This window comes from Halyomorpha halys, unplaced genomic scaffold (assembly GCF_000696795.3).
Source record: "Halyomorpha halys isolate HHAL.00 unplaced genomic scaffold, Hhal_1.1 Scaffold559.1, whole genome shotgun sequence".
Classification (NCBI taxonomy): domain Eukaryota; kingdom Metazoa; phylum Arthropoda; class Insecta; order Hemiptera; family Pentatomidae; genus Halyomorpha; species Halyomorpha halys.
In genome coordinates, this window is record NW_027113985.1 from 360,888 (window position 1) to 381,042 (window position 20,155).

At 31.5% G+C, this 20,155-nt stretch overlaps 3 protein-coding genes across 3 annotated transcripts in view; 2 read left to right on the forward strand and 1 right to left on the reverse strand.

Annotated features, from left to right (window-relative positions):
- Window positions 1-1,949, forward strand: part of LOC106684245 (facilitated trehalose transporter Tret1) — an 87,037-nt gene extending 85,088 nt beyond the window's left edge. The window contains exon 10 of the mRNA XM_067051205.1: window positions 506-1,949. Coding sequence (XP_066907306.1) covers window positions 506-657 — 152 coding nt within the window. The 3' untranslated portion in view covers window positions 658-1,949. The remainder of the gene's footprint in view (window positions 1-505) is intronic.
- An 8,074-nt stretch (window positions 1,950-10,023) lies between these two features.
- LOC106684244 (pre-mRNA-splicing factor ISY1 homolog) lies at window positions 10,024-16,358 on the reverse strand. Its single transcript, XM_014426201.3, has 7 exons — window positions 16,108-16,358; window positions 15,812-15,834; window positions 15,572-15,735; window positions 12,390-12,593; window positions 10,756-10,905; window positions 10,561-10,679; window positions 10,024-10,477 (listed from the first exon to the last, which is right to left on the reverse strand). The coding sequence occupies exons 1-7, from the start codon at window positions 16,108-16,110 to the stop codon at window positions 10,316-10,318; spliced, it is 825 nt and encodes a 274-aa protein (XP_014281687.1). The 5' UTR covers window positions 16,111-16,358; the 3' UTR covers window positions 10,024-10,315.
- Window positions 16,359-16,711: 353 nt separating this feature from the next.
- Window positions 16,712-20,155, forward strand: part of jumu (jumeau) — a gene marked incomplete in the record, with an annotated part of 11,747 nt that continues 8,303 nt past the window's right edge. The window contains 3 exon segments of the mRNA XM_067051211.1: window positions 16,712-16,850; window positions 18,536-18,788; window positions 20,046-20,155. Of these exon segments, the coding sequence (XP_066907312.1) occupies window positions 18,537-18,788; window positions 20,046-20,155 (362 nt within the window).

Sequence of the window (20,155 nt, forward strand, 5' to 3'; positions counted from 1 at the left end):
CATCAAGAAGGCTTTTTTGCAGCCATCTATTGACAAAGTTCAGAGCAACATCACTTTTTGTTCATGAGTGATTCATTCTGATGTTGGATGAATTGTTGAATATAACTCTGTGAACCTGTTCAGACAATTGGGGTTTAGAACCCCTAGTATTTTATGAGTTTGTCAATGGATTGCCTTGAAGTTATTATAATGTGGAAGTTGTTAGGCTAACATTGCGGGTTTGTATTTTAATGGCTGTGTTTTAATAGTTCGTGAATGAATGAAAATGGGTAGCAATTGTTGGTACCGGTATTGAACCTTTGGGTTTGCTAAGTCCTTTTATGATTATTTTGTTATTTTATTATTTTTATTTGTTATTATTACTAATGTGATTACTTTTAGGTAAATAATAACTTTAGGATCATTAATTATTAATCATATATTACAATTACTATTTTCGTTTTTGTATGTAAAAACCATGTTAGTGTCACAATTTTTAATAAACTTATCGTTTTATTATTTTTAGGAACACTTGCGCTGTATGGATGTATCAGCTGCCTAGGATCTCTTGGGACCATCGCGTTTCTCCCAGAAACTGAAGGGAAATCATTAGCAGAAGTTGGGAAAATTTTCGAAGGGAAAGACAATCCAGCATTTAAAGACGAATCAAAGTTGTAGGGCTCAGAGACTTATTTTGCATCGTATAAGCAGCTTGCAACAAAATATTATTTAATTATTTATGTGTAATAATTGTTACGATCCAGTGATTTAGTTCTTAACCTGTTTATTTATGTATTCTAAGGTCAAAACGATATTTCCTTTGATGTGAAGGACACCATTTTATAATAACTGTTCCTATGTAAAACGTATTATATCAGCATGTGAAAAACAAAACAAAAAAAAAACTAGATATCGTTTATCGAAAGGTTATTGAAATAATGAAATATTATAACACAAGAACTATAAGAAAAATACATAACCTTTGAAACCCAAGGTAAACTGGGCTAAAGATTTTTAAATCATACTGTATTATTTGTTAATAATTTATTTATAATTATTAATTTATAAAAATAAAAAATTAAAGTTACAATTCTTTTTACTAATACATAAACCCGAAATTGTCATTTATATTCCTCAGAAGTATTGCTGATCCAAACAAAAATACAGAACACATGGTATATTTGAGACATATGCCAAAACAAAGTTAATTTTTAAAAGATATGTTTTAAAACTAAGTGATGAACAAGACACAGATTTTTATGCAGGAAAAACGTTCAGAATATACAATATAATCTGCAGTAAAAAAACGTAAAATAAGGAGTAAAACAAAAAAAAATGCAACTGAAAACTATACTGTAGGACAGACTAATATGCCTGGATTGTGGACTAAGGAAGAAACTGGAGGAGGAATTAAATATTAACTGAATGAATAAGAAAAAAAATATTGTTATAGCCCAAAGAAAGATTTTTTATTAATTTCCTGCTTCAATCATATTTTTGAGTGTAAGGTTAGTACTCCGGCCTGATAACTACTTCACAGAAGTCACTTGACAAAGCATATTCAGGAATTTTCTTAGTTAATGAATAAGTATCGACCGTGCTAGGGGATAAAGGAGGTACGCAGGTAAAGGGGTAGTAAGTAGGATAGCAGGTAGAAACAGTTATAGTGGCAGGAATGAGCCGGGTGGACAAGGATTTAAATTTTAGGAGTTCAACAACAAAAACAGTTCAAGTTGGAGGGATGAGCTTGACGAACTAGAACTGCGCTACGGAGGCTCCGAGTTGCAGGGATGAATCTCAATAATATATGAAAATAACAGTATTTTTTCATAAAATAATATTATTAATAAACTTGAAGGTTTCAGTGGGGCTCGCGGTGGCACACTTAAGTGGGTTCCGGGCTAGCCAACTCCATGCACCTTCAGTCCGACGACCTGGCTTCTTTCGCTACATCTTCATTGAGGTTGCCTTTTTCTTGTATGAGTGCCGCGGAACAAAGAAAAAAAACTTGAAGTGACGCTGATGAGTTATTGCTTTGATTAACTCCTTTCCTTTGTTTATTACTTAACTTTCGCATGAAAGATAAGATCCTTTAAATTTTGTATATAAATTCTCATATATATATTTTTTTTTATAAAGAACTGTATTGTTCCTGTCCTTTATTTGTACATATTTAATATAAAATATACTCTGTTAGCCATTGGAAAGCTCATTTTCTTTATTATTTTATTTTTCTTTATTTATTTATTTTCTGTATCCCTGTAGTCCTCCGTATATAAAATTTAACAACAATTGAACCAGCACTACTTTTTCTATTTTTTCCTGAGAAGAGGTAAGTAATATTTTCAATTACGAAAACCTCTCGTGCCAACACATATCTTTACAAATATGAAACAGTAAGTACGTAAATGTGTTAAAAAATAGACATCTTAATCGATTAAAACTTACAATTAGTAATAAGAGAAAATCTGAAATGATTGTATTTGACTGATTGACATTAAAAAAATAAACCAAACATTTATAAATTAGTCGTTGACATGTATTGGAATACAATTAGTTGCGAGCTGCATTTGTAAATTTGTATATATGAAACCCCAATCTTCAATAGCTTAAAATATTTTTTATAATTATAAAATGACCTTTTTACATCATTAAAAAACGTGATGGGAATCAATTTATATGCACCTAATCGTGTCAGTATTGCTGAGAACAACTGTATCATTTACACTTATAATTTTATTAGTATTTTCCAAAACACAGAGTCCCGAATTTTTCATAAAAACGTTTTCATATATTTTTTTTAAAGTTCTACTTTGCCTGTTATGGAAATTACAATACGATGAAGGTGATGTGATAATATGAAACGTTAATTCGACAATAATCTTTTTTTCTGATTTTTTTTGTGTATTTATTTGATACAAGACTTTTTTTTGGTTAGCTTTATAGAAAATACCTAAAGATGTAATTATATTCATTTATCGCCCAAAATACAAAACAAAACTGACACCTAAGTAAACTAATTTGTAAAAATATTTGATCAGCTGTTAAAATATACATGAAAAGTTGTATATGGTCCTCAAGTTTTGGGATCCTGAGATGACTTACCGCAATAACTTTATGAAAGAGTTTTACGATAGAGACAGAGGTACAGATTGCCATGGTACGTCACCAATGCATTTAGGTCAATTATATGTGAAGAGCATAAAGATGATATATAAACTTGAAATAGGCGCCATCCAGTAGATCAGATGGACTGGTCAAAGAATTGTTGAAAAAAGTGCCACTCCATCTACTACAGCTGTCATGAATTTTCTAAAGCACAATGCTCTCGTACAGATATAAAGAGATCTTATACCCTATATTGATGAACGCGAATCTTCAGTGTTTCTTCCATTGCTTGACATCCTTTTTCTATTTTTAAATTGGCACTATTTGATCCTTAGAACATTCACGAAAGATCACGTGTTCTTCCTAAATTCGCGATATAAATTCTTGGAGAACCTCTACAATCTTCCAGCTGCTATGAATTTTTATACTGGAAGACCATTTTACTATGGACCCTAATCATACTTCGTTCTATTATATCCACAATGTCTTTAAGCGGCGCATCTTCCTTACTATCAACATTTTTCATTGCTTCATTCACATGTACTACTTGCTAGTGATTCAGGAGCCACTGAAAATGTATTTGGCATTAAGTACTAGAGTCAATAATTGGATTTCTATTCATATCAAGATGGAAACCCTTTTAATCATGATAATAAAACTTATAATTTTTTGAGTAGCTTTTCCAAAGCATGGATTTAACTATTCCCTTCCGATAATTGGCATGTTCTTTTCTACTTCAACCTCTTTGTTTCCATTGCTGAAAACTAGGGGAAGGTTATTTTGAGATGTTTAAGGAGGTTTTGTTTTATGGAGGTGTTAGACTGTTTTCCTATGGAATAGCAATGAAAGTCTAAGCATTGGAAGAAATTAAATTTTTTTTAGTCTCCTAAGAATTGATTTTTTTATTGAATCATAAAATATTTTTATTATAGGGAAAATTTCTCAAAGATGTTTATAAGTTATAAATTAGGAACAGGAGAGATTCTCTCTATGTGTTTATTGTCCAATATTACTGAAACTCAGGAAATTAAAAAAAAAATTTTGGAACAGTCTATTAGGTGTTGTTGTATAACACCATCTCTAGTTGTAGACCCTTTTCAAATAGTAGTTGCTGCAGATAAAGCCTGCCTGGCCCAGTCTCGTAATAAACTCATAACTAGAAACATAAATACTGAGTTATTGTATAATTTGTCAGTATCAAAACATATTAGCAAGTCTTTGACAAAATTTGGTATGCAGGAAAATGATACCAATGCATTAATTGCTATCATTGGATCTGAGGAAGATTTGAAAGCAGAAATATCTAAGGTGAATTAATTTTAACTAATTGTTAATTTTTTTTTTTTTTTATCAAACTACCTTCAAGCAGCTTTTACCGCAAACAAGAAAATATTTGGTTTTTAGACACAAGTTGAATTATGGTATACAGCCATTTGAAATGAGAAACATTTATTTATTTCATAATTTCTTTTGGATTCTAATTTTTAGAAAAATACTTTTTCATTCCGAAAGTTGAAGCCCTTACAATTTTCTGAAGGTGATTTAAAAGTATTTTTTACATATTTCTTATTTTTTTTTTACTAAGCTTTATTATCTAATGATGTATCTATAATTTTTATCAAACTTATGATTATAATGGGTAGTTTTAAACTAAATCTTCAAATTCAATAATCATCAAATTTAACTAATCCTTTTGTATGCACTTAATGAATTTATATGATTATACATTGCTCTTTACTTTTTAGTAAGAGTTGATTTTTTATCTTTAAGTATTTATTTGATATTCTGGCAGTCTTTTTTGTACTTATTTTCAAATACAAATTTGATTACCTATTTTAATTCTATATAATTCAGTATCCTATCGTAATTGGAATTAAATTATTTCATAATTCACTGCTTTCAGAGTGCTGTTAATTGGCATTATATTTCTTACTTATATTTATTATAAATGTTTCAAATTGAATAAATTTAGTGATTTTTTTTTTTTTTAATTTTGAGCTAGCTATGTGACTGACTAAAAATGACAGAATTTGATTTTAAAAGCTTTTCCAAAGAGTTAAAAAAAAAGTTTGCAATTTTTTTTTAATAACAGTAAGAAAGTTCTTAAATAATAGCAGAGGACCTATTGAATGAAACAAATAGACTAATAAAAAGACGTAGCAAAACTGAAATAAACATGAATGAGTAAATGCATTATGTGAAGGAGAAACATAATTCAAATTAAGTACTACCTATTGAAGGTCTAAGTGAAATACTCATCAATAAAAACATATATCTGCTTTGAATTAATAATGGCACATCTAACAAAAGAAAAATTTTTGATTTTATTTTGTTTTTGATAAATTCCAAAGATTGTATCTTACATAGGGGCTTTCTTTAAAAATTAGACTAAAATAATTTGGGTACAACCATATAGATAAAGATTTATGATTAAGGGTAACAAGAGTAGAATATAAATATGTTATGGTATTAATATAGTGCGGGTACAAGGGCTAGCTGATTTGCTTAGTTAGTGGGGATTAGATTAATAATCCTCCAGTTTCCTGAGTTCAGTACATTAGCCTGACACTCTCAGAACAGAATGCTTTACATTTACAGTAAATACCCTCAGGGTCTCCTCCCCTGGGAAGACCTATCAGCCATTGAGTAAATAATGGCCCCACTAACGGGTTGGTTCCTGGTAACGGGGCCTTCTTTACTGGGCCAATTACCGGTAATGGAATAAATTAATTCAAAGAACTATATATGGCCTCAAAACAAACGGACTGAACGGAAATGATGCAGGATGAAAAATGATTTGGGACTTGGAATATAAAATCACTGAAATTTCAAAGGCGTTGATGACCAGAGGGTTTTACGCCTTTAAACAACAATAAACAAACAAACCACTGACAGGAAAAGAAGTCAAGGAAATAAAGAAATATAATGTTGATATATTGGGAATGGTTGAAGTGATGAAAGGAAGTGGGGAGGGAGAGGGAATTGACAAAAGAAAAGTCAGTATTTTTGTTGTTGCGATACCGCAATGCTATTAACAGGCAATTTCTTCTCTCCATAGAAGAGTGTACACAAAATTACTTTCTCAACTACAAATAGTGTCATCGAATATTTTATGTACAATCGAGGAATAAGACACTTTTATTTCTGTGGTGGTCCCACCATGGTTAGAATATGGTGGTAACCTTTAGATCCCCCTAGGAAGGGGGTCATAAAAAAAAATTATAGAAGTGTAAGAAATGAGGCAAAACTAGCAGGTAAAAAGAAGCTCTGTGAAGAATTCAGGTAAAGCTTTGATAAAAATCACAGAAATTAGCACTACCTAAATCTCTTTGCAAATGAAGAAACAAATATCAAATGAAGGGAACTGACACTCTATGAAGTCAGTGAAGAAGCTGTTAATGAAGATGAAGTAAAACTTTTTTTTTTTCCTACGCCACAGGAAGTGGGCTATTACGCCATCTTCCCTCTCACAGTCCAATACAATTTTACTCTTCCTCTTAGTTGGTCCGCATCCTGCTCAACATCTTCTAGACCAATACACGTTATAAGATGGTGTCCCATGTTCCATAGATAGGACATTTCGGGGAATCTACGATGCCAATTCGATGGAGGTGTTTTTAGAGCAGATATGTCCTGTTACTAGCCGAAAACAAGCCACTCTCTCAGCTATGCTAAGATTTCCAGGGAATTCGTTTATCCTTATGCAGTAGGCTCTCCCATTTCTTTTCTTCCGCTTGAACTTTGTGTCTAGCACTTGTTCTGTCCTTACAATAAGAGCTTATAAGTGATTTCACTGTTCTGTAGGAAAGTGGTAGAACAGGCTGGTTCTCTGCACAACCGAGCTTAGCCAACTTGTCGGCTTGCTCATTACCATCTATACCAGCATGGCAAATAGTCAAATAGAATGTGCTGATTACATGTCAATCAGTCTCTTGTCCGTGGCATAAATGTACACACCCATTCTGGAAAAAATGTCATGACGAATTGTGGAGGAATAAGTATGTTTGCACTTTGGGAGTCTAACCCAGGACCATATCTTTGTCCTACGAAATATATTAGAAAAAGCATGGCACAAAGACAGGAGCAGGTATCTACCATTCCTGGACCATAAGGCTGCCTTTGACTCAGCCTTGTGGCAAAAAAAAATATAGAATGCTCTGACTGCAAAAAATGTTCCTAGAGATCTCATTACCACCATAAAATCTGCCTATACAAATTCAAAAGAAGTAGTAAGAATCAAAGGAGTATAGTTTGCACCTTTTCCAATTCATTGAGTTGTCAAGCTGTGGCCTGATCCCACTTTTATTTAGAGTATTTATGGATGAAATCCATAAAGTTTGTAAATGGGGAATGGCATGAATAGTTATTGATGAATGGAACATGGGAAAGATACTCAGCCAGTCTCAAATGTATGCAAATATCATTCTTATTTGTGATACAAAAGAGAAACTGCAGCAAGCTCTACTGGAATTACAGAAGGAACTTCAGCAAAAAGGGACGAAAATCAATGCCTCCTAGAGTAAGATACTGGTTTTTTCCCGAGATGAGGAAGAGATAGTAGAGGTGGACTGTAACTACTTAGAGACAAACATAAACAGGGAAAAATAGATTGTGAAATAGCAAATAGGATTGCTATAGCCAACCAAATCTATAGCATAAACACCATGCAGGGCACAAAACCAAACTCCTTGTTTACAAATTGGTATACCTCTCTAATCTTACCTACAGCAGAGTAGGTTTTTATATTACACAGGTAATGTAGTAAATTGATTAAGTAGATAATAATAGAAGATAACCTTAGCCATTGGAATTCGAATGCAAATGTATTGGTTTGGACTAAAAGTTAATCATTTGAAAGATAATCGATTGTCTGGATTATGTTTTACAGGCAGAAGAATCATAGGAGCTGAAATGAAATTCTTGCAGGAAAAAATAAAAGAGACTGCATAAGATATGAAAGGATTTGGTGATGTCTGTTCAATGAGTGAGGACCAGAAACCTAGAAAGTGAAAGCACTGGCTGCCTTGCAGAAGGTCTACAATTTTATATGAAGATTGTAGCAAAAAAAAATTGGGGGAAATTCACTCCAATAATTGAAGGACCTTGAGGCGTGGCAGCTTTGAATCAAGGTTGGAGCCTCCATACTAGAATATGGCATAAAGAAGGTAGAAAAAAATATAGGGAGTCATTGCTAAACTTTGATAGAACATAGCATTTTTAAATCCTGAGATTAGATGTACCTAATGTGTGCATTTAACTTTAATTTAAACTGAATAAAATGTCCAAATCCACTACACCTTACCAGACTAAAGCCATTGATACTGTATAAAAAATCTTATCTAGCTTTCCCTCTAATTAATCAAACAAGAATACATTTGAGATATTTAGTTCCTGATCTATACACCAAATATATAAGGAGTTGATTTTATCATGTCAAATTAAGGCATCAGGAGATATGGCCATGAGTGCTAAGGATAAATCAGGTGTACAGGATTTTATTAATTTTGGCGACCAAAGTATTTTTGAAATTATCTATATTACACAGGTAATGTGGTAAAATCGGATAAGTAGATAATAATAGAAGATAACCATGGCAATTGAAATTGGAATGGATTGGACTAAAAGTTAATCATTTGAGAGATAATCGATTAAATTGTTTTATGAATGATCTCATAGATTTGGGTCTTGATGAGGTTTAGTACAAGGTATGAAGTGCATACAAAGATGGTTTATGTTAGTACCTTAACTTCCTAAATCCCGAGTCTCATTAGTAACAGTAACGTGAGTGATACAGAATAAAAAAATAACTTAACAAAAGTCTTAGGGATGATTACAAGAGAAGATTTTTAAAAAAATCCTTTTAAGAACAATGCAACTGGGGTTAGTAAAAATTCCAATGAAAACAGGGATGAGTTGCTGCTCAAAATCTTAATCATCAAAATTCTAAATAATTCATACTTTTTTAAATGAAAGTTTACAAAATCATGCTTTCTTCTTTCGTTTGTATTTACTAAATATTATGCTTATTTCTAAATACTAATGTAATTCTATATATCTTATGTTTTCCAACTGTGTTTCATGTAGTAAGTCCATCATTCACTGATTTCATAGGGCTGTTATATTTAGGGATCAGACTAGGACTGGCTACTCATTTCAATGAAACTTTCGAAAAAAAAAAAGAAGCATAATGAAGTTGTTATGCAGTTCACAGATCTACCAGTTAACTATTCAATACCAACACTATTAATTTATGACTCATCAAATCGCCCAGTAGAAATGAAAAAGTCAACATAAATTACTAATAAATGTTGTAACTAAAGAATGTAACACAGAAATACATAGTAAAGCACTGAATAAAAATTCATACTTAATTATAAGATTTTGGTGTATTGATAAAACAATTCTATTACATTTTTGAGATCACTGTCTACTGATGATATATCTTGAATTGGAGGGCAAAGTTAAGAATAGCTAATAGCATAAAAGGTTTCTATACAATTCATTTTAGTACTTTACTCCTTCGAGTTTCCTTAGGAGAAAACAATATTTGTGTAAGTAAATTCAGTCATTTTTTCTCAATCGAAATAAATCATGATCTAGCGAACATTTGCTCTTACTAATTCCAATATATCCTAAAATGTTCTTGATTTGAATAATATATTTCAATATAAAATTGAATCTTTGAAGCTGTTTTTAACACTGATAAAATTTATATCCAATCATTAGTTTAATGTTATATTGTTTGGTTATTTCAGATAAATGGGAGCTTAACAAATTTGGAGAAACTTGACACATTAGTAGACATGAAAGCTGTTAAAAAAGAGTACAATATTGCAGAGAAAGAACTAGAGAAGAGCTCACTAACTGATTCAGTAATAACAAGGATTGCTACAAAAAATCTATAGACAACTTTTTTTATATACAAATTAAAAAATATATAAACAAAAAATATTATTATTATAAATAATAATATACACAATTTATACAATCTTTACAAATAAAACAATGTATTAAAGAAAACATGGTTTTCAATTTAAAACACTTTTTGTACAGTTAAAAATTAGTTCATAACATATTAGTTTCAAATAAAAAGCATATATATGCATTTTAAGAATTATATACATTGGCAATGCATTATCCCTTTAAAAAAAAAAATCTATCATAGCTTCATGGGCTAGCTGAAAAATAATTTTAGAGAAAAAAGTATTGAAACTATGACTTCTTCGATCTAAAGAGCATATCTCTCCAAAAGTTCTTGCTTTTTCCTTTCAAGAATTGCAGCTTCCACCTCTCTCTGAGAAGGAACAGGAATATGAGCTCTGTAACCTTCCAGTAACTTAGCGCTCAGTTCAAACCCATCATCTTCTGCCTCTTCATCATCTTCTTCGCCCTAAAAATATTGAAATAATAGATAATTATAATTATAATAAGCAATAGAATTTTCATTTTAATAATTATGTAATATTCAAATACCTCTATATTTCCTGCTGCTTTATAGATGTTATCTTCTTCAACAGCTTCTTTTTCTTCTTCATCCATTTCCATCAACTTTTCTTTTTTAACAGTCCATTCTGTTACAGCTTTTTTAATAGCTAAAATGTAATAAAATTTGTTTAGTAAATTGTAGAAAGCAAACTATTATTTGCCTATTATAAATATGTTTTATACCTTTTGTTTCCTCAATTTCTTCCAGTGGTATAATGATTCCATCTTCATCATCCATATAACCATAATAAGATGCATCAATATCTCTCATTAGCTCCCCACGTGTTTTATGTGGGGGTGGAGGTGGAGCCTGCTCAAACAATTCTCTAACTCCTATAAAAAAAATTGGCCAATAAATTTTGGAGCTTTAACCATTCAGTGCTCTCTATAGACTTATGCTGGTAATCTGAATAGTAAAGAATTGTTTTGTAAATCAAATTATTTTATTAATTTTTTAAGTGTCTCAATATCAGAGGCAAACAATAATGAAATTACAGCTTAATAAGGCACCTGAAATTTTTTTTTTGAAGTTTAAGTATAGGTTATCAGCTAAATTGACAGGTGCAATTGTAATTCTCAAAGAAAATTAAAAAAACAAAAACATATTGACTAAATTTGAATTTAGCAAGATTTAATTTATGCATAGATAAATAAATAGAAACAAAAGAATATATACAAGCATGAATTTTTTTAACAATTTGGCAGTTCAATTGACTAGGATAAGAGTAAGTTCAATCAGTTTTTGAACCAGAAAGAGCTATGTAGGATTCCAATCATTAGTTCAAAATGTCAAGTGCAAAGGAAAAAACCAACATAACAGAATATTTCAAAGGAAGTTTTTCTAAAATGAATCTGACTTAAGTAATAAATGTGTTATGGTTTCCTTATAATGTGAAGCCAGCAAGTGAAGGAATGACTGAACACTATACTGCTTGGAATAAAATATTCTTCTAATCAGTGCTTAACAGCATCAAGAGGATGAGCTGACAATTTTAATGTGTTAGATAAAAGGTCACTGACAATTGGTTATAGAACTGTGAGTGAATAGCCAGCTGCTTCACCAATAGTTTATAGTGACATCATACTAAGATTCCACAAAATTAATTCAGTTTATATAAAAAATAAGCATATCCATAAAATAAATAACAAACATCCACAGATTAAAAACTAGGAGCAGAAAGCCAAGTTGTATTAAAAAGTAATTTTTACTTTGAGCTGGTCATGCATACCATAAAATATTTATTCGTCAACAACAAACAATATTGGTGTATATAAAAAATACACATAAAACAAATTTATTTCCTTTCAGAAATATTCCATAAATTTGTTAAAAATTTAAATAAATCAGTATATTGGTAAAAGCAGGAATGAACCAAGCATTCAAGACACTCTTGAAAACCTAACGATACATAACATAAAAGCCACCATAAAGTAAATTCTGAACTGTTCTGGTTATAAAAGTGACTGATTGATTACCTGAAAATCTAAAATCCTAAAGAAAAAAAAAAGAAGTAATTAAAGCATGATCAGCTCAAAATAAATAGTTTTTCAACTTTTTAAACATACCTGTTAGATGATGAAGCAGAAAAAAACATCTTGTTTCTAAATAAATATTATGACAACCTTTTTTAACACCAAATGGCTTTCCACACCTGTTTTCAGAAGCATTGAACTGAAATTAGAAAAATTATTTTAAAGAAAAATAATTATCATTTCAACAATTAAGATTTCCATAAAAACTATCTTCCATTAGAACCTTAAATTTTAACTCATAATCAGTACATTTTTTAATGAATGAAATAAATGAGTGTATATACCAGGGAGTTGCCTTGCTGCACCAAAGTATTTGTAACCTCTATTTCCAGGCACTTCTTTTCCCTCAGCATCCAGCATTTTTGGTCCAGACCTTGAGTGGTCTGGACCACCAAGTTCTCGAATTTGAGCTTCCCAATGCCCTTTTTCCCTCAGTAGTTTATTGATTTCATCATTTAAATCACGAATTCTAAATTCACCCAGACCAGCTGAAACAATAAAATCATAATATACACTATTCTTTCAAAGCCAATATAACTGAATATATATTAAAACTATTTCCACTGAATTCCATCAGCATAATTTTCCCCTAATTTGTCATATTTACGTTCTAGTTTTTAGTATGGCTTTAGAAGAAGTTATGCCTCCTAAGGTTCATGTGGCAAATCGAAGATTCTTGTAAAAATTATAAACATAGCTTAGCTTATAAAAACAAGAAAATGTTTTTTGGAAAATAAATGTGCATTATATTTTTACAAAATATTTCCTGGTTTTTGAATGTCAAAAAGGAGTGTCATCAGTAAGCATATGGTATAAATAAATAATAATAAAAGTAACTAATTAGATATGAATAAAAGGGTAAGCGAACTCGATATCACAAAATGCAGTCTACACACCTTCAGCTGCCCCCACCATCCAAATCCACAAGTTCAGTCTAAACAGAATCTTCCCACTTACACTAGTTAGATTATGTCATCAGAAAGAACTGAGTAAGTAAATGAAGCCAAATTTAGGAAAAAGGAAATGTATATATGGCAAACAAATGTCATTATTCAGAAACTCATTTATTTAAGGAAATTAATGACGATGCTCCATTCCACACTAAATGGAACATGGTACGACCATGAGTGTGAAATCTTGTTAGCATTTTTTTAGTCATATAGAGCGTCCATCAGACCTGAACTCCACACAAGACTAAAATCCAATCACTCCAATAGACCGTGAGTATGGAAAACTGAAGAAGCAGAATGATGAATTCCACAATTTCCAGGCTAAGGATGTTTTTAGCCACTTTTCCAATGTTAAGGTCTTGTCTTTCTGTTTTAAATAAATTTTCAAAGGTAAGATGAGACTGTCGTTAATGCAGGGTTTAGAGGGCGGATGGTTTGAGAAGCCTTCACTTCTATTGTTTTTAGTATTATAATCTCTTCTTAAGAGATTCTGATATATTGTACATTGATCATTACTCACTTGTAAGAGAATTATTTGAAGGTATTATTCCAAATTACCTCTCAAAATGATTTGTGTGTGTGGTCAACCTAGGTCAAAAACAAAAAATGGTAAAAAAAATTAAATTAGGTATTTAAGGCAGGGGGGACGGTGGCAGTGGGGTTACGCACTTGTCTACCAACCCAAAGGTTACGAGTTCGAGTCCTTTTTGATTTACTCAAAAAGGGCTCTAACAATTCTGATTACCTCAGTAGATTAAAGAACAATTAAATTTTCTTTAATATCAGAGAGGTCTCTTGGCCGCTTCACCGTGTCCCTGGTATTAAAAGCGAGAACATTCCTGAGGAACACTCTAAAGGTAAATGGACTTGAATATATAATGACAGATCGGCCACAAATGTAACAACAAACGGAGGGGCTGGTATCCATTAGAAGTTTTCTTCAGGAAATATTATTGAAAAGGCTGTTCCAACTAGCTTTGTTTCCTCAAATTATCAGGCTGAGCAATAAGCTATCTGTGAAGGATCATAACTGCTAAGGATATTAAAGAAACCCGGATACTGTAGCCTTGTTCGAAACAAACAGGCAAACCTGCTGGCCAAGGAGAGGCCTTCAGTTCAACTCATTACTTGAAAAAGTAATGAAGTTTAATAAAACCAGCATAACCCATTCATGGAATAGAAATCACCCACATCACAACCCCTGGAGATAACATCTTCAAACTCACTCTATGAGAACAGGTCCTCATTTTCTGCTTACGAACGGAGCACATCCTACTCAGAACCCACCTATTTTGAAAGCTCCATATTGATCTCTGTGAGTGTAGAGAATATGAACAGAATGCTGAGCACATACTTCAAACGCGCAACTATTTTGTATTACTATTACTAAACTGACCCTCTACAAATGAGGTGCAGAGAAAGCTCTAAGGAAGGCTGGAGGAACTCAGGAGAATCACTGGATTTCTTATTTTAATCCCCATCTAAGGTAATAATGGGAAGAAGAAATATCTATCTTTTCACAGATGTGTTTAGGTTGCGGAAAGTTATGGTTCTAGAGGGGAACACTAGACAGGAGTACGGGTACTGTGTGATATTCAGATTCGGCAAGAAGGAGTTCAATGTGCAGATGGTTAGAAGAGAATGAGGCTTCTAAGATTCAATATATCAGGCTGTTATGGTCAAAAAGACCTACGGCACCACCAGTCTGGCCTATTACGTTGTGACAAAGAACGGAATGATCGTGCGGGGTAACAGAAGAAGGAATATAAGTCTTCAGCCATATTTTGGAAACAACAACGATGTATTAAAAATTATGAGTAAAATACTGTAGGTATTTGTCAAAGTAAATAGATATGGATTGTGAATTTGACTAAATTTGGGGTCATTTGACTGGATGGTGGTTAGGATAATAGGTATATTGGAAGGGAGATGAGAAATTTTCAATTATTAAAAGAAATATGCAATGATTATGGTAATAGAGTGAAAGCAATTTGACCAGAGCTCATCAGGGAGGATAGAAATTTAATGAGAGAGATCTTGCAAGGGTAAACGAATAAATATAAATTGATAGAAAACATAGAAATTAATAAATAAAAGCAGTATATCGCAATTTATTTAGCAGTGATGAAACTAACAATTAAAACCAAAACATCGTCAAATGTTAAAAGAAGTACAACACGAACTGTGAATTCTTTTATACCTGCACCTCCAACCAACTTCTCATTGATTATAACAATGGTAAACAATTTCTCCACCATAAGATAATATAATTTGTTGATAAGTTAATAAGAGCTGATGATGGTATCATACAGGATCCAAAAGATCCTTTACTAGTTCCTGTCCTAATAAAGAGTACAAGACAGCTTTTTTAAAATGATTTGTCAACATATTCAAATCAGGAGGTTTATTTTTTATCAATACACTATAATATTGAAAATAAATCAGTGTCTTCAAGTTTTGGGAGTCAGAAGGCAGTATTATTAGAAATAGTATTTAAGTAATAAGTTTGTTCGTACCATTCTGAATCTGAGAGACTTTACGGGCAATTTCTCTTATAATTTGCATTCTCCATTTTTCAGCTTGTTGAAGATCTGTGCATTCAGAAGCTAAATATGGTCTTCTTTGTTTGGCTTGATCACCTTCTCCTAATTGAGCAGCCCGCCATCGGGCCAGAGTGGTCCTGTTTGACATAAATATTTAAAAACTAAAGAATTATACAGTTATCATGCAACAAATAAATAATAAATGATACTTGCATTGCCTTCTCAGCATTTCGGGCCTGTAATAAAACAAAGTGAATCAGTATAATACAACCAACAGATAGAAAATAAATATTTTATCCCATACTGAATTTTATATCTAGAAACTTATATATAAGAAACTATTGACCCAAATCCAATATTACAAATAATTACCAGCCAATACCCATAATGAAATAACATAAAACAATCTATTCTAGGCAGTGATATTTATTATCACTATAACTAAGATGAAATTGTAGTATGTACAGACACATTTACAGTTAAATAGATGTATTAATGAGCTCACTAACCATTTTAAGATATTATCTCATTAAGAAGATTAGCAAGAACTAGAAAATAACATTAATCCTTGGGATACTTCTTTAACAGCATGAATGAAAGGTTAACAAGTCCAACAGCTCTATATAGTCGGTCATGAGATATTTTGAAAAATTGAAAAAAATGATACGTTAAAAAATAGATCTAAAGTGTTAAGATTAGTTAAATTTACAAGTTTCTGTAAATAAAAAAATGAATAAGAATGGAAATATGAAAATAAAATATAGTTTAAATATATTTGAGTTCATGGGGTGGACACACTTAAGTAGTGGGGGGTTTTGTTTATTGATACCGGCAATATTTAATATTATTGACGGTCGGAATTACTGGTCCGTATCACTATTTCGTAATTTTTTGCAATTTTATACGTAAAACTGCCAATACTTTGAAATTTCATGCCCGGGAAGTGAAACACCTCTAGTTAATTTTATTGTTGCTTTTAATCTTCATATTAGGTTGGAGGGTAGGGCGGACATGTTTGGGTTCAGTAAACGGAACAGCCAATCAACAGTCGTTTCACAGCTTTACCGCCAAAACAGACCAATGAGTGTCACCACTTTTAAATCGTGGAGTGGGGACCCGGGACAACGTTCAGTAGCCCGCCATCTTAGCCCGTGACTGCCGAAACTAAGGGGACTCCCGTGTCTTTTACTGTAACATCACTATTTTGCTGCAATTTAACCGTTTAAACACAGGAAAGTGATCAACTAACAAGGTAAGTTTATATTAATATTGGAAAAAAATGTTTAATGTGTTTTTCATTGTGTTTTATCGAAAACACGTCGGTGCTAAGAGACCAGTGGAAACCCTAATTTTTGTGTAGTGTTTTCGGGCCAAATTATGCCTCATAGTGACTCTCAAACGCTTTCTTGGCAATCAGGTCTTGAAATTGTGGTTAAAAATGATGGAAAAAGTTTAATATCAATGGGATAAGGTTATGATGTTTTCGTTTTGTTAGGCGGGAATCTCTTCAAGGTCAACACACTACTCGGATCGTTGCCCCTGGCAACCTAATGGAGTCTTTTAAGTTCAGTGCACTTAAATTCAAGGATTATTGTTCATCTCATATCATAATTATTTAGTTTTATTAACTTAATTTTCAAGTTTAGCTTTAAAAAAAAAAAAAAAAAATTAGTTGGAAATATTTTAATTTTGCCGCCAATATTAAAATGTCTCTAGGAAAATTAATTATTTATTCTAAATTCCTGATCTCGAAGAAAAAAATAGATACATTCCTAACAGTTGCTTGTGTGAGTAATAGTCCATTAACGTCCTTGTTTTTATTTTATTTAAGTTTCATTTCATTCATTATTAATATTTCTATTAGTAGTAATTTTTTAAGTATCATTTATTAAGGATAATATTTATTTATTGAATTTACTTTTGATTGGTACATTTTTTTAATTTATTTATTTTGTTTGTTTTCCTTACTATGTATATATAGCATTTGGCTAACATACTGTTATCAAGGAGTGGGGATGAAAGTGGGTGGGGCTTGAAAGTATTGATCTGCTTATGATTCTTAAGAAAATATTCACTCTACCCAGGCCTCTTCTATTGCTCAATAAACTTCACCCATTATGAATCAAATATGCTATGCATAATTTTACTAATTTTTATTAAATTTTGAACTACTTTTTGTTGTATTTTATTGAAATTTTTAATAAATTGAGTAGTTTTTTGTAATTATTTAATATTATATGTTTTTTTTAACCTAAAACCTTGTTTTTTATTTTATTATTTATCTTTCCGTTAATCTAATATCCAATCGAATAAAAATGTTATATTTTGATTAAAATTCGTTATAATTTTTTTTTATACATTAAGGAAAGTAAATGATTTATATATGTACTAGTAGGATAATTACCAGTAATTTTTATATTTTATTCATAATGGATTTTTTATACTCATTTCTTATTAAGTTATGTTTTGATTTAATATTTTCTTTGAGCTAAATGATTATTATCAACCACTGCTGGTTATTACTTTGTTTATAATTTAATTTATTATCATAACTATCTGAGTGTACGGTCTAAAGAAGTAAAACATTTTTTATAATCTGATTGAATGTCTACATTTTTCAAAGTTTGATCTTGATCACTTGTCTAGTAATGCTGTTTTAAGTATTAATATGTTTGCTGTAGTTGATGTAATGTCAGCGCTACTGTATTTTGTGGAGGTATATATTTATGATTATCGTATATTTTTTTATTTGATGTTTTTTTTAGCTTAGTGATATGTTATATCTTCGATCAAAATATGTACGAATTTGATAATATATAAAAATATAACAAAAATTATGCCAGATTTCATTAGGAAATTTGTTTTCGAGTTTTTTTACTAATATTTAAAAGGTTAAATTTTAATATCATCATTAATGATATGAAAATTTTGTTTCAGGATGGAGATGTATTTTGGAGTAGGTGGGGAGCTGTTGACACCCCTGGATGAAATGCTGGATGGAGATATTAAATTGTCTTTGGAACTAGATCTTGAGCTTAAAGATCCCCTCGGTTCTGGGCTAGTGGGAGGTGTTGATGACTGGGGTGGTTGGGGCTCACTCAGGACATCTCCTTCACTAGATATTTTTGGAGAGAAAGATACTTGTGTAATGGTTTCTCCTGAAGCAGTTATGCCATTCATCAAAAGAGAAGTAATTATTTAATTTTTTATCAGTTAAAAACGTTCAGTTACGATGATGATACACACCTAGTTTTCTAGCTAACAAACTCACAATTGTCTTGTTTTCTAATTTTCTCGCTGACTGATTACAATTACAATGCTGTCAAGTTAGCTAGTGAACTTGGTTTTACTGGATGAGTTAACTAGTTGCTATTGAATTTGCTGACTAGTACGTTGTTAGCTAGCTCAATGTAATCAATCTATTAGTATATCAAAACAATGATATATATAATTGTTGTCGGTAACTTATTTATTATTTATTACTATAGTAGTGCCATGTCTAGATCCCCATTCAGCCAAGATAATGATCATACTATATAATGGGTATCAAGACCTGTTAAAGTCAGTTTAAAACTTTACTAACTAGTCTTAACACCTTTCTAACTAGCACTGAGCTGTTTCTGTCTGATGATGATGGTTAGTATGGAAAGAGGAGTCTTGAGTAGTTGAATTGAACTACATTAAAAAAGTGGCTAAAATTGCAAAACAGTGTGAACCTGTCTTCTGTCGTAACCTAACTTATTTTACCTTTAAAACATTCAATTAAAGTGAGTATTGGTTTATGTACATGTCACAATCTCAAAAGAGGATATCATATCAAAAGATATGTGAAAGACCTTCTCAGCCGACCTGTCCTACTAAGCCTCCCCCCCCCCTCATTTTTTTCTTATACCCTCCTGAACAAAATAAATTTCCTTCAATCAGTGGTAAATCTGCTAGTTAAGCATGGTCTTGACAAAATCACCTAACTGCAAAACTGTTGGTTTAGAAACAGTACTTCTTTACAAGATACTGAATACAGATAATACCTACATGTATTGTTAGTAGTACAGTTATTTCTATGTTAATCAAATAGTAGTAATTTGTGTGATCAAAAAAACATGTGAAGAGTCAGATGTCGACTGTTAAGTTTTCATCACAAAAATCATGACCCGGTCAGGGTGTTCCTGCATAACTTGTCAAGCAATACAATTTAAACTCTAAAATTTGCCATTTCAATGTAAAGCCCTGAGTGACATTCTGTTTGGCTTCACCTTTAGACTAGCCATATTTGAATCCCTTGAATGGGAAATCGTATTCAGAAATTTATAGTAGCATTAGTGATGGCACTAACAGTGTTTATTTATTAATAAATAAAGTCATAATAATTAAACTTGTTATTTTTTACTTAAATCTAGGTCATTTTCCATTTATTAGTTTTACTTAATATATTTGTTCAATATTATAGATTAAACAAGAACCCCCTCCTCGTATATCTGATGTTGAACCAGAAGATGCTTCTTTGCTTTTTGAATGTGAGGAGGAGGGTGGCAATGAAGATGATGAGGAAGAAGAAGA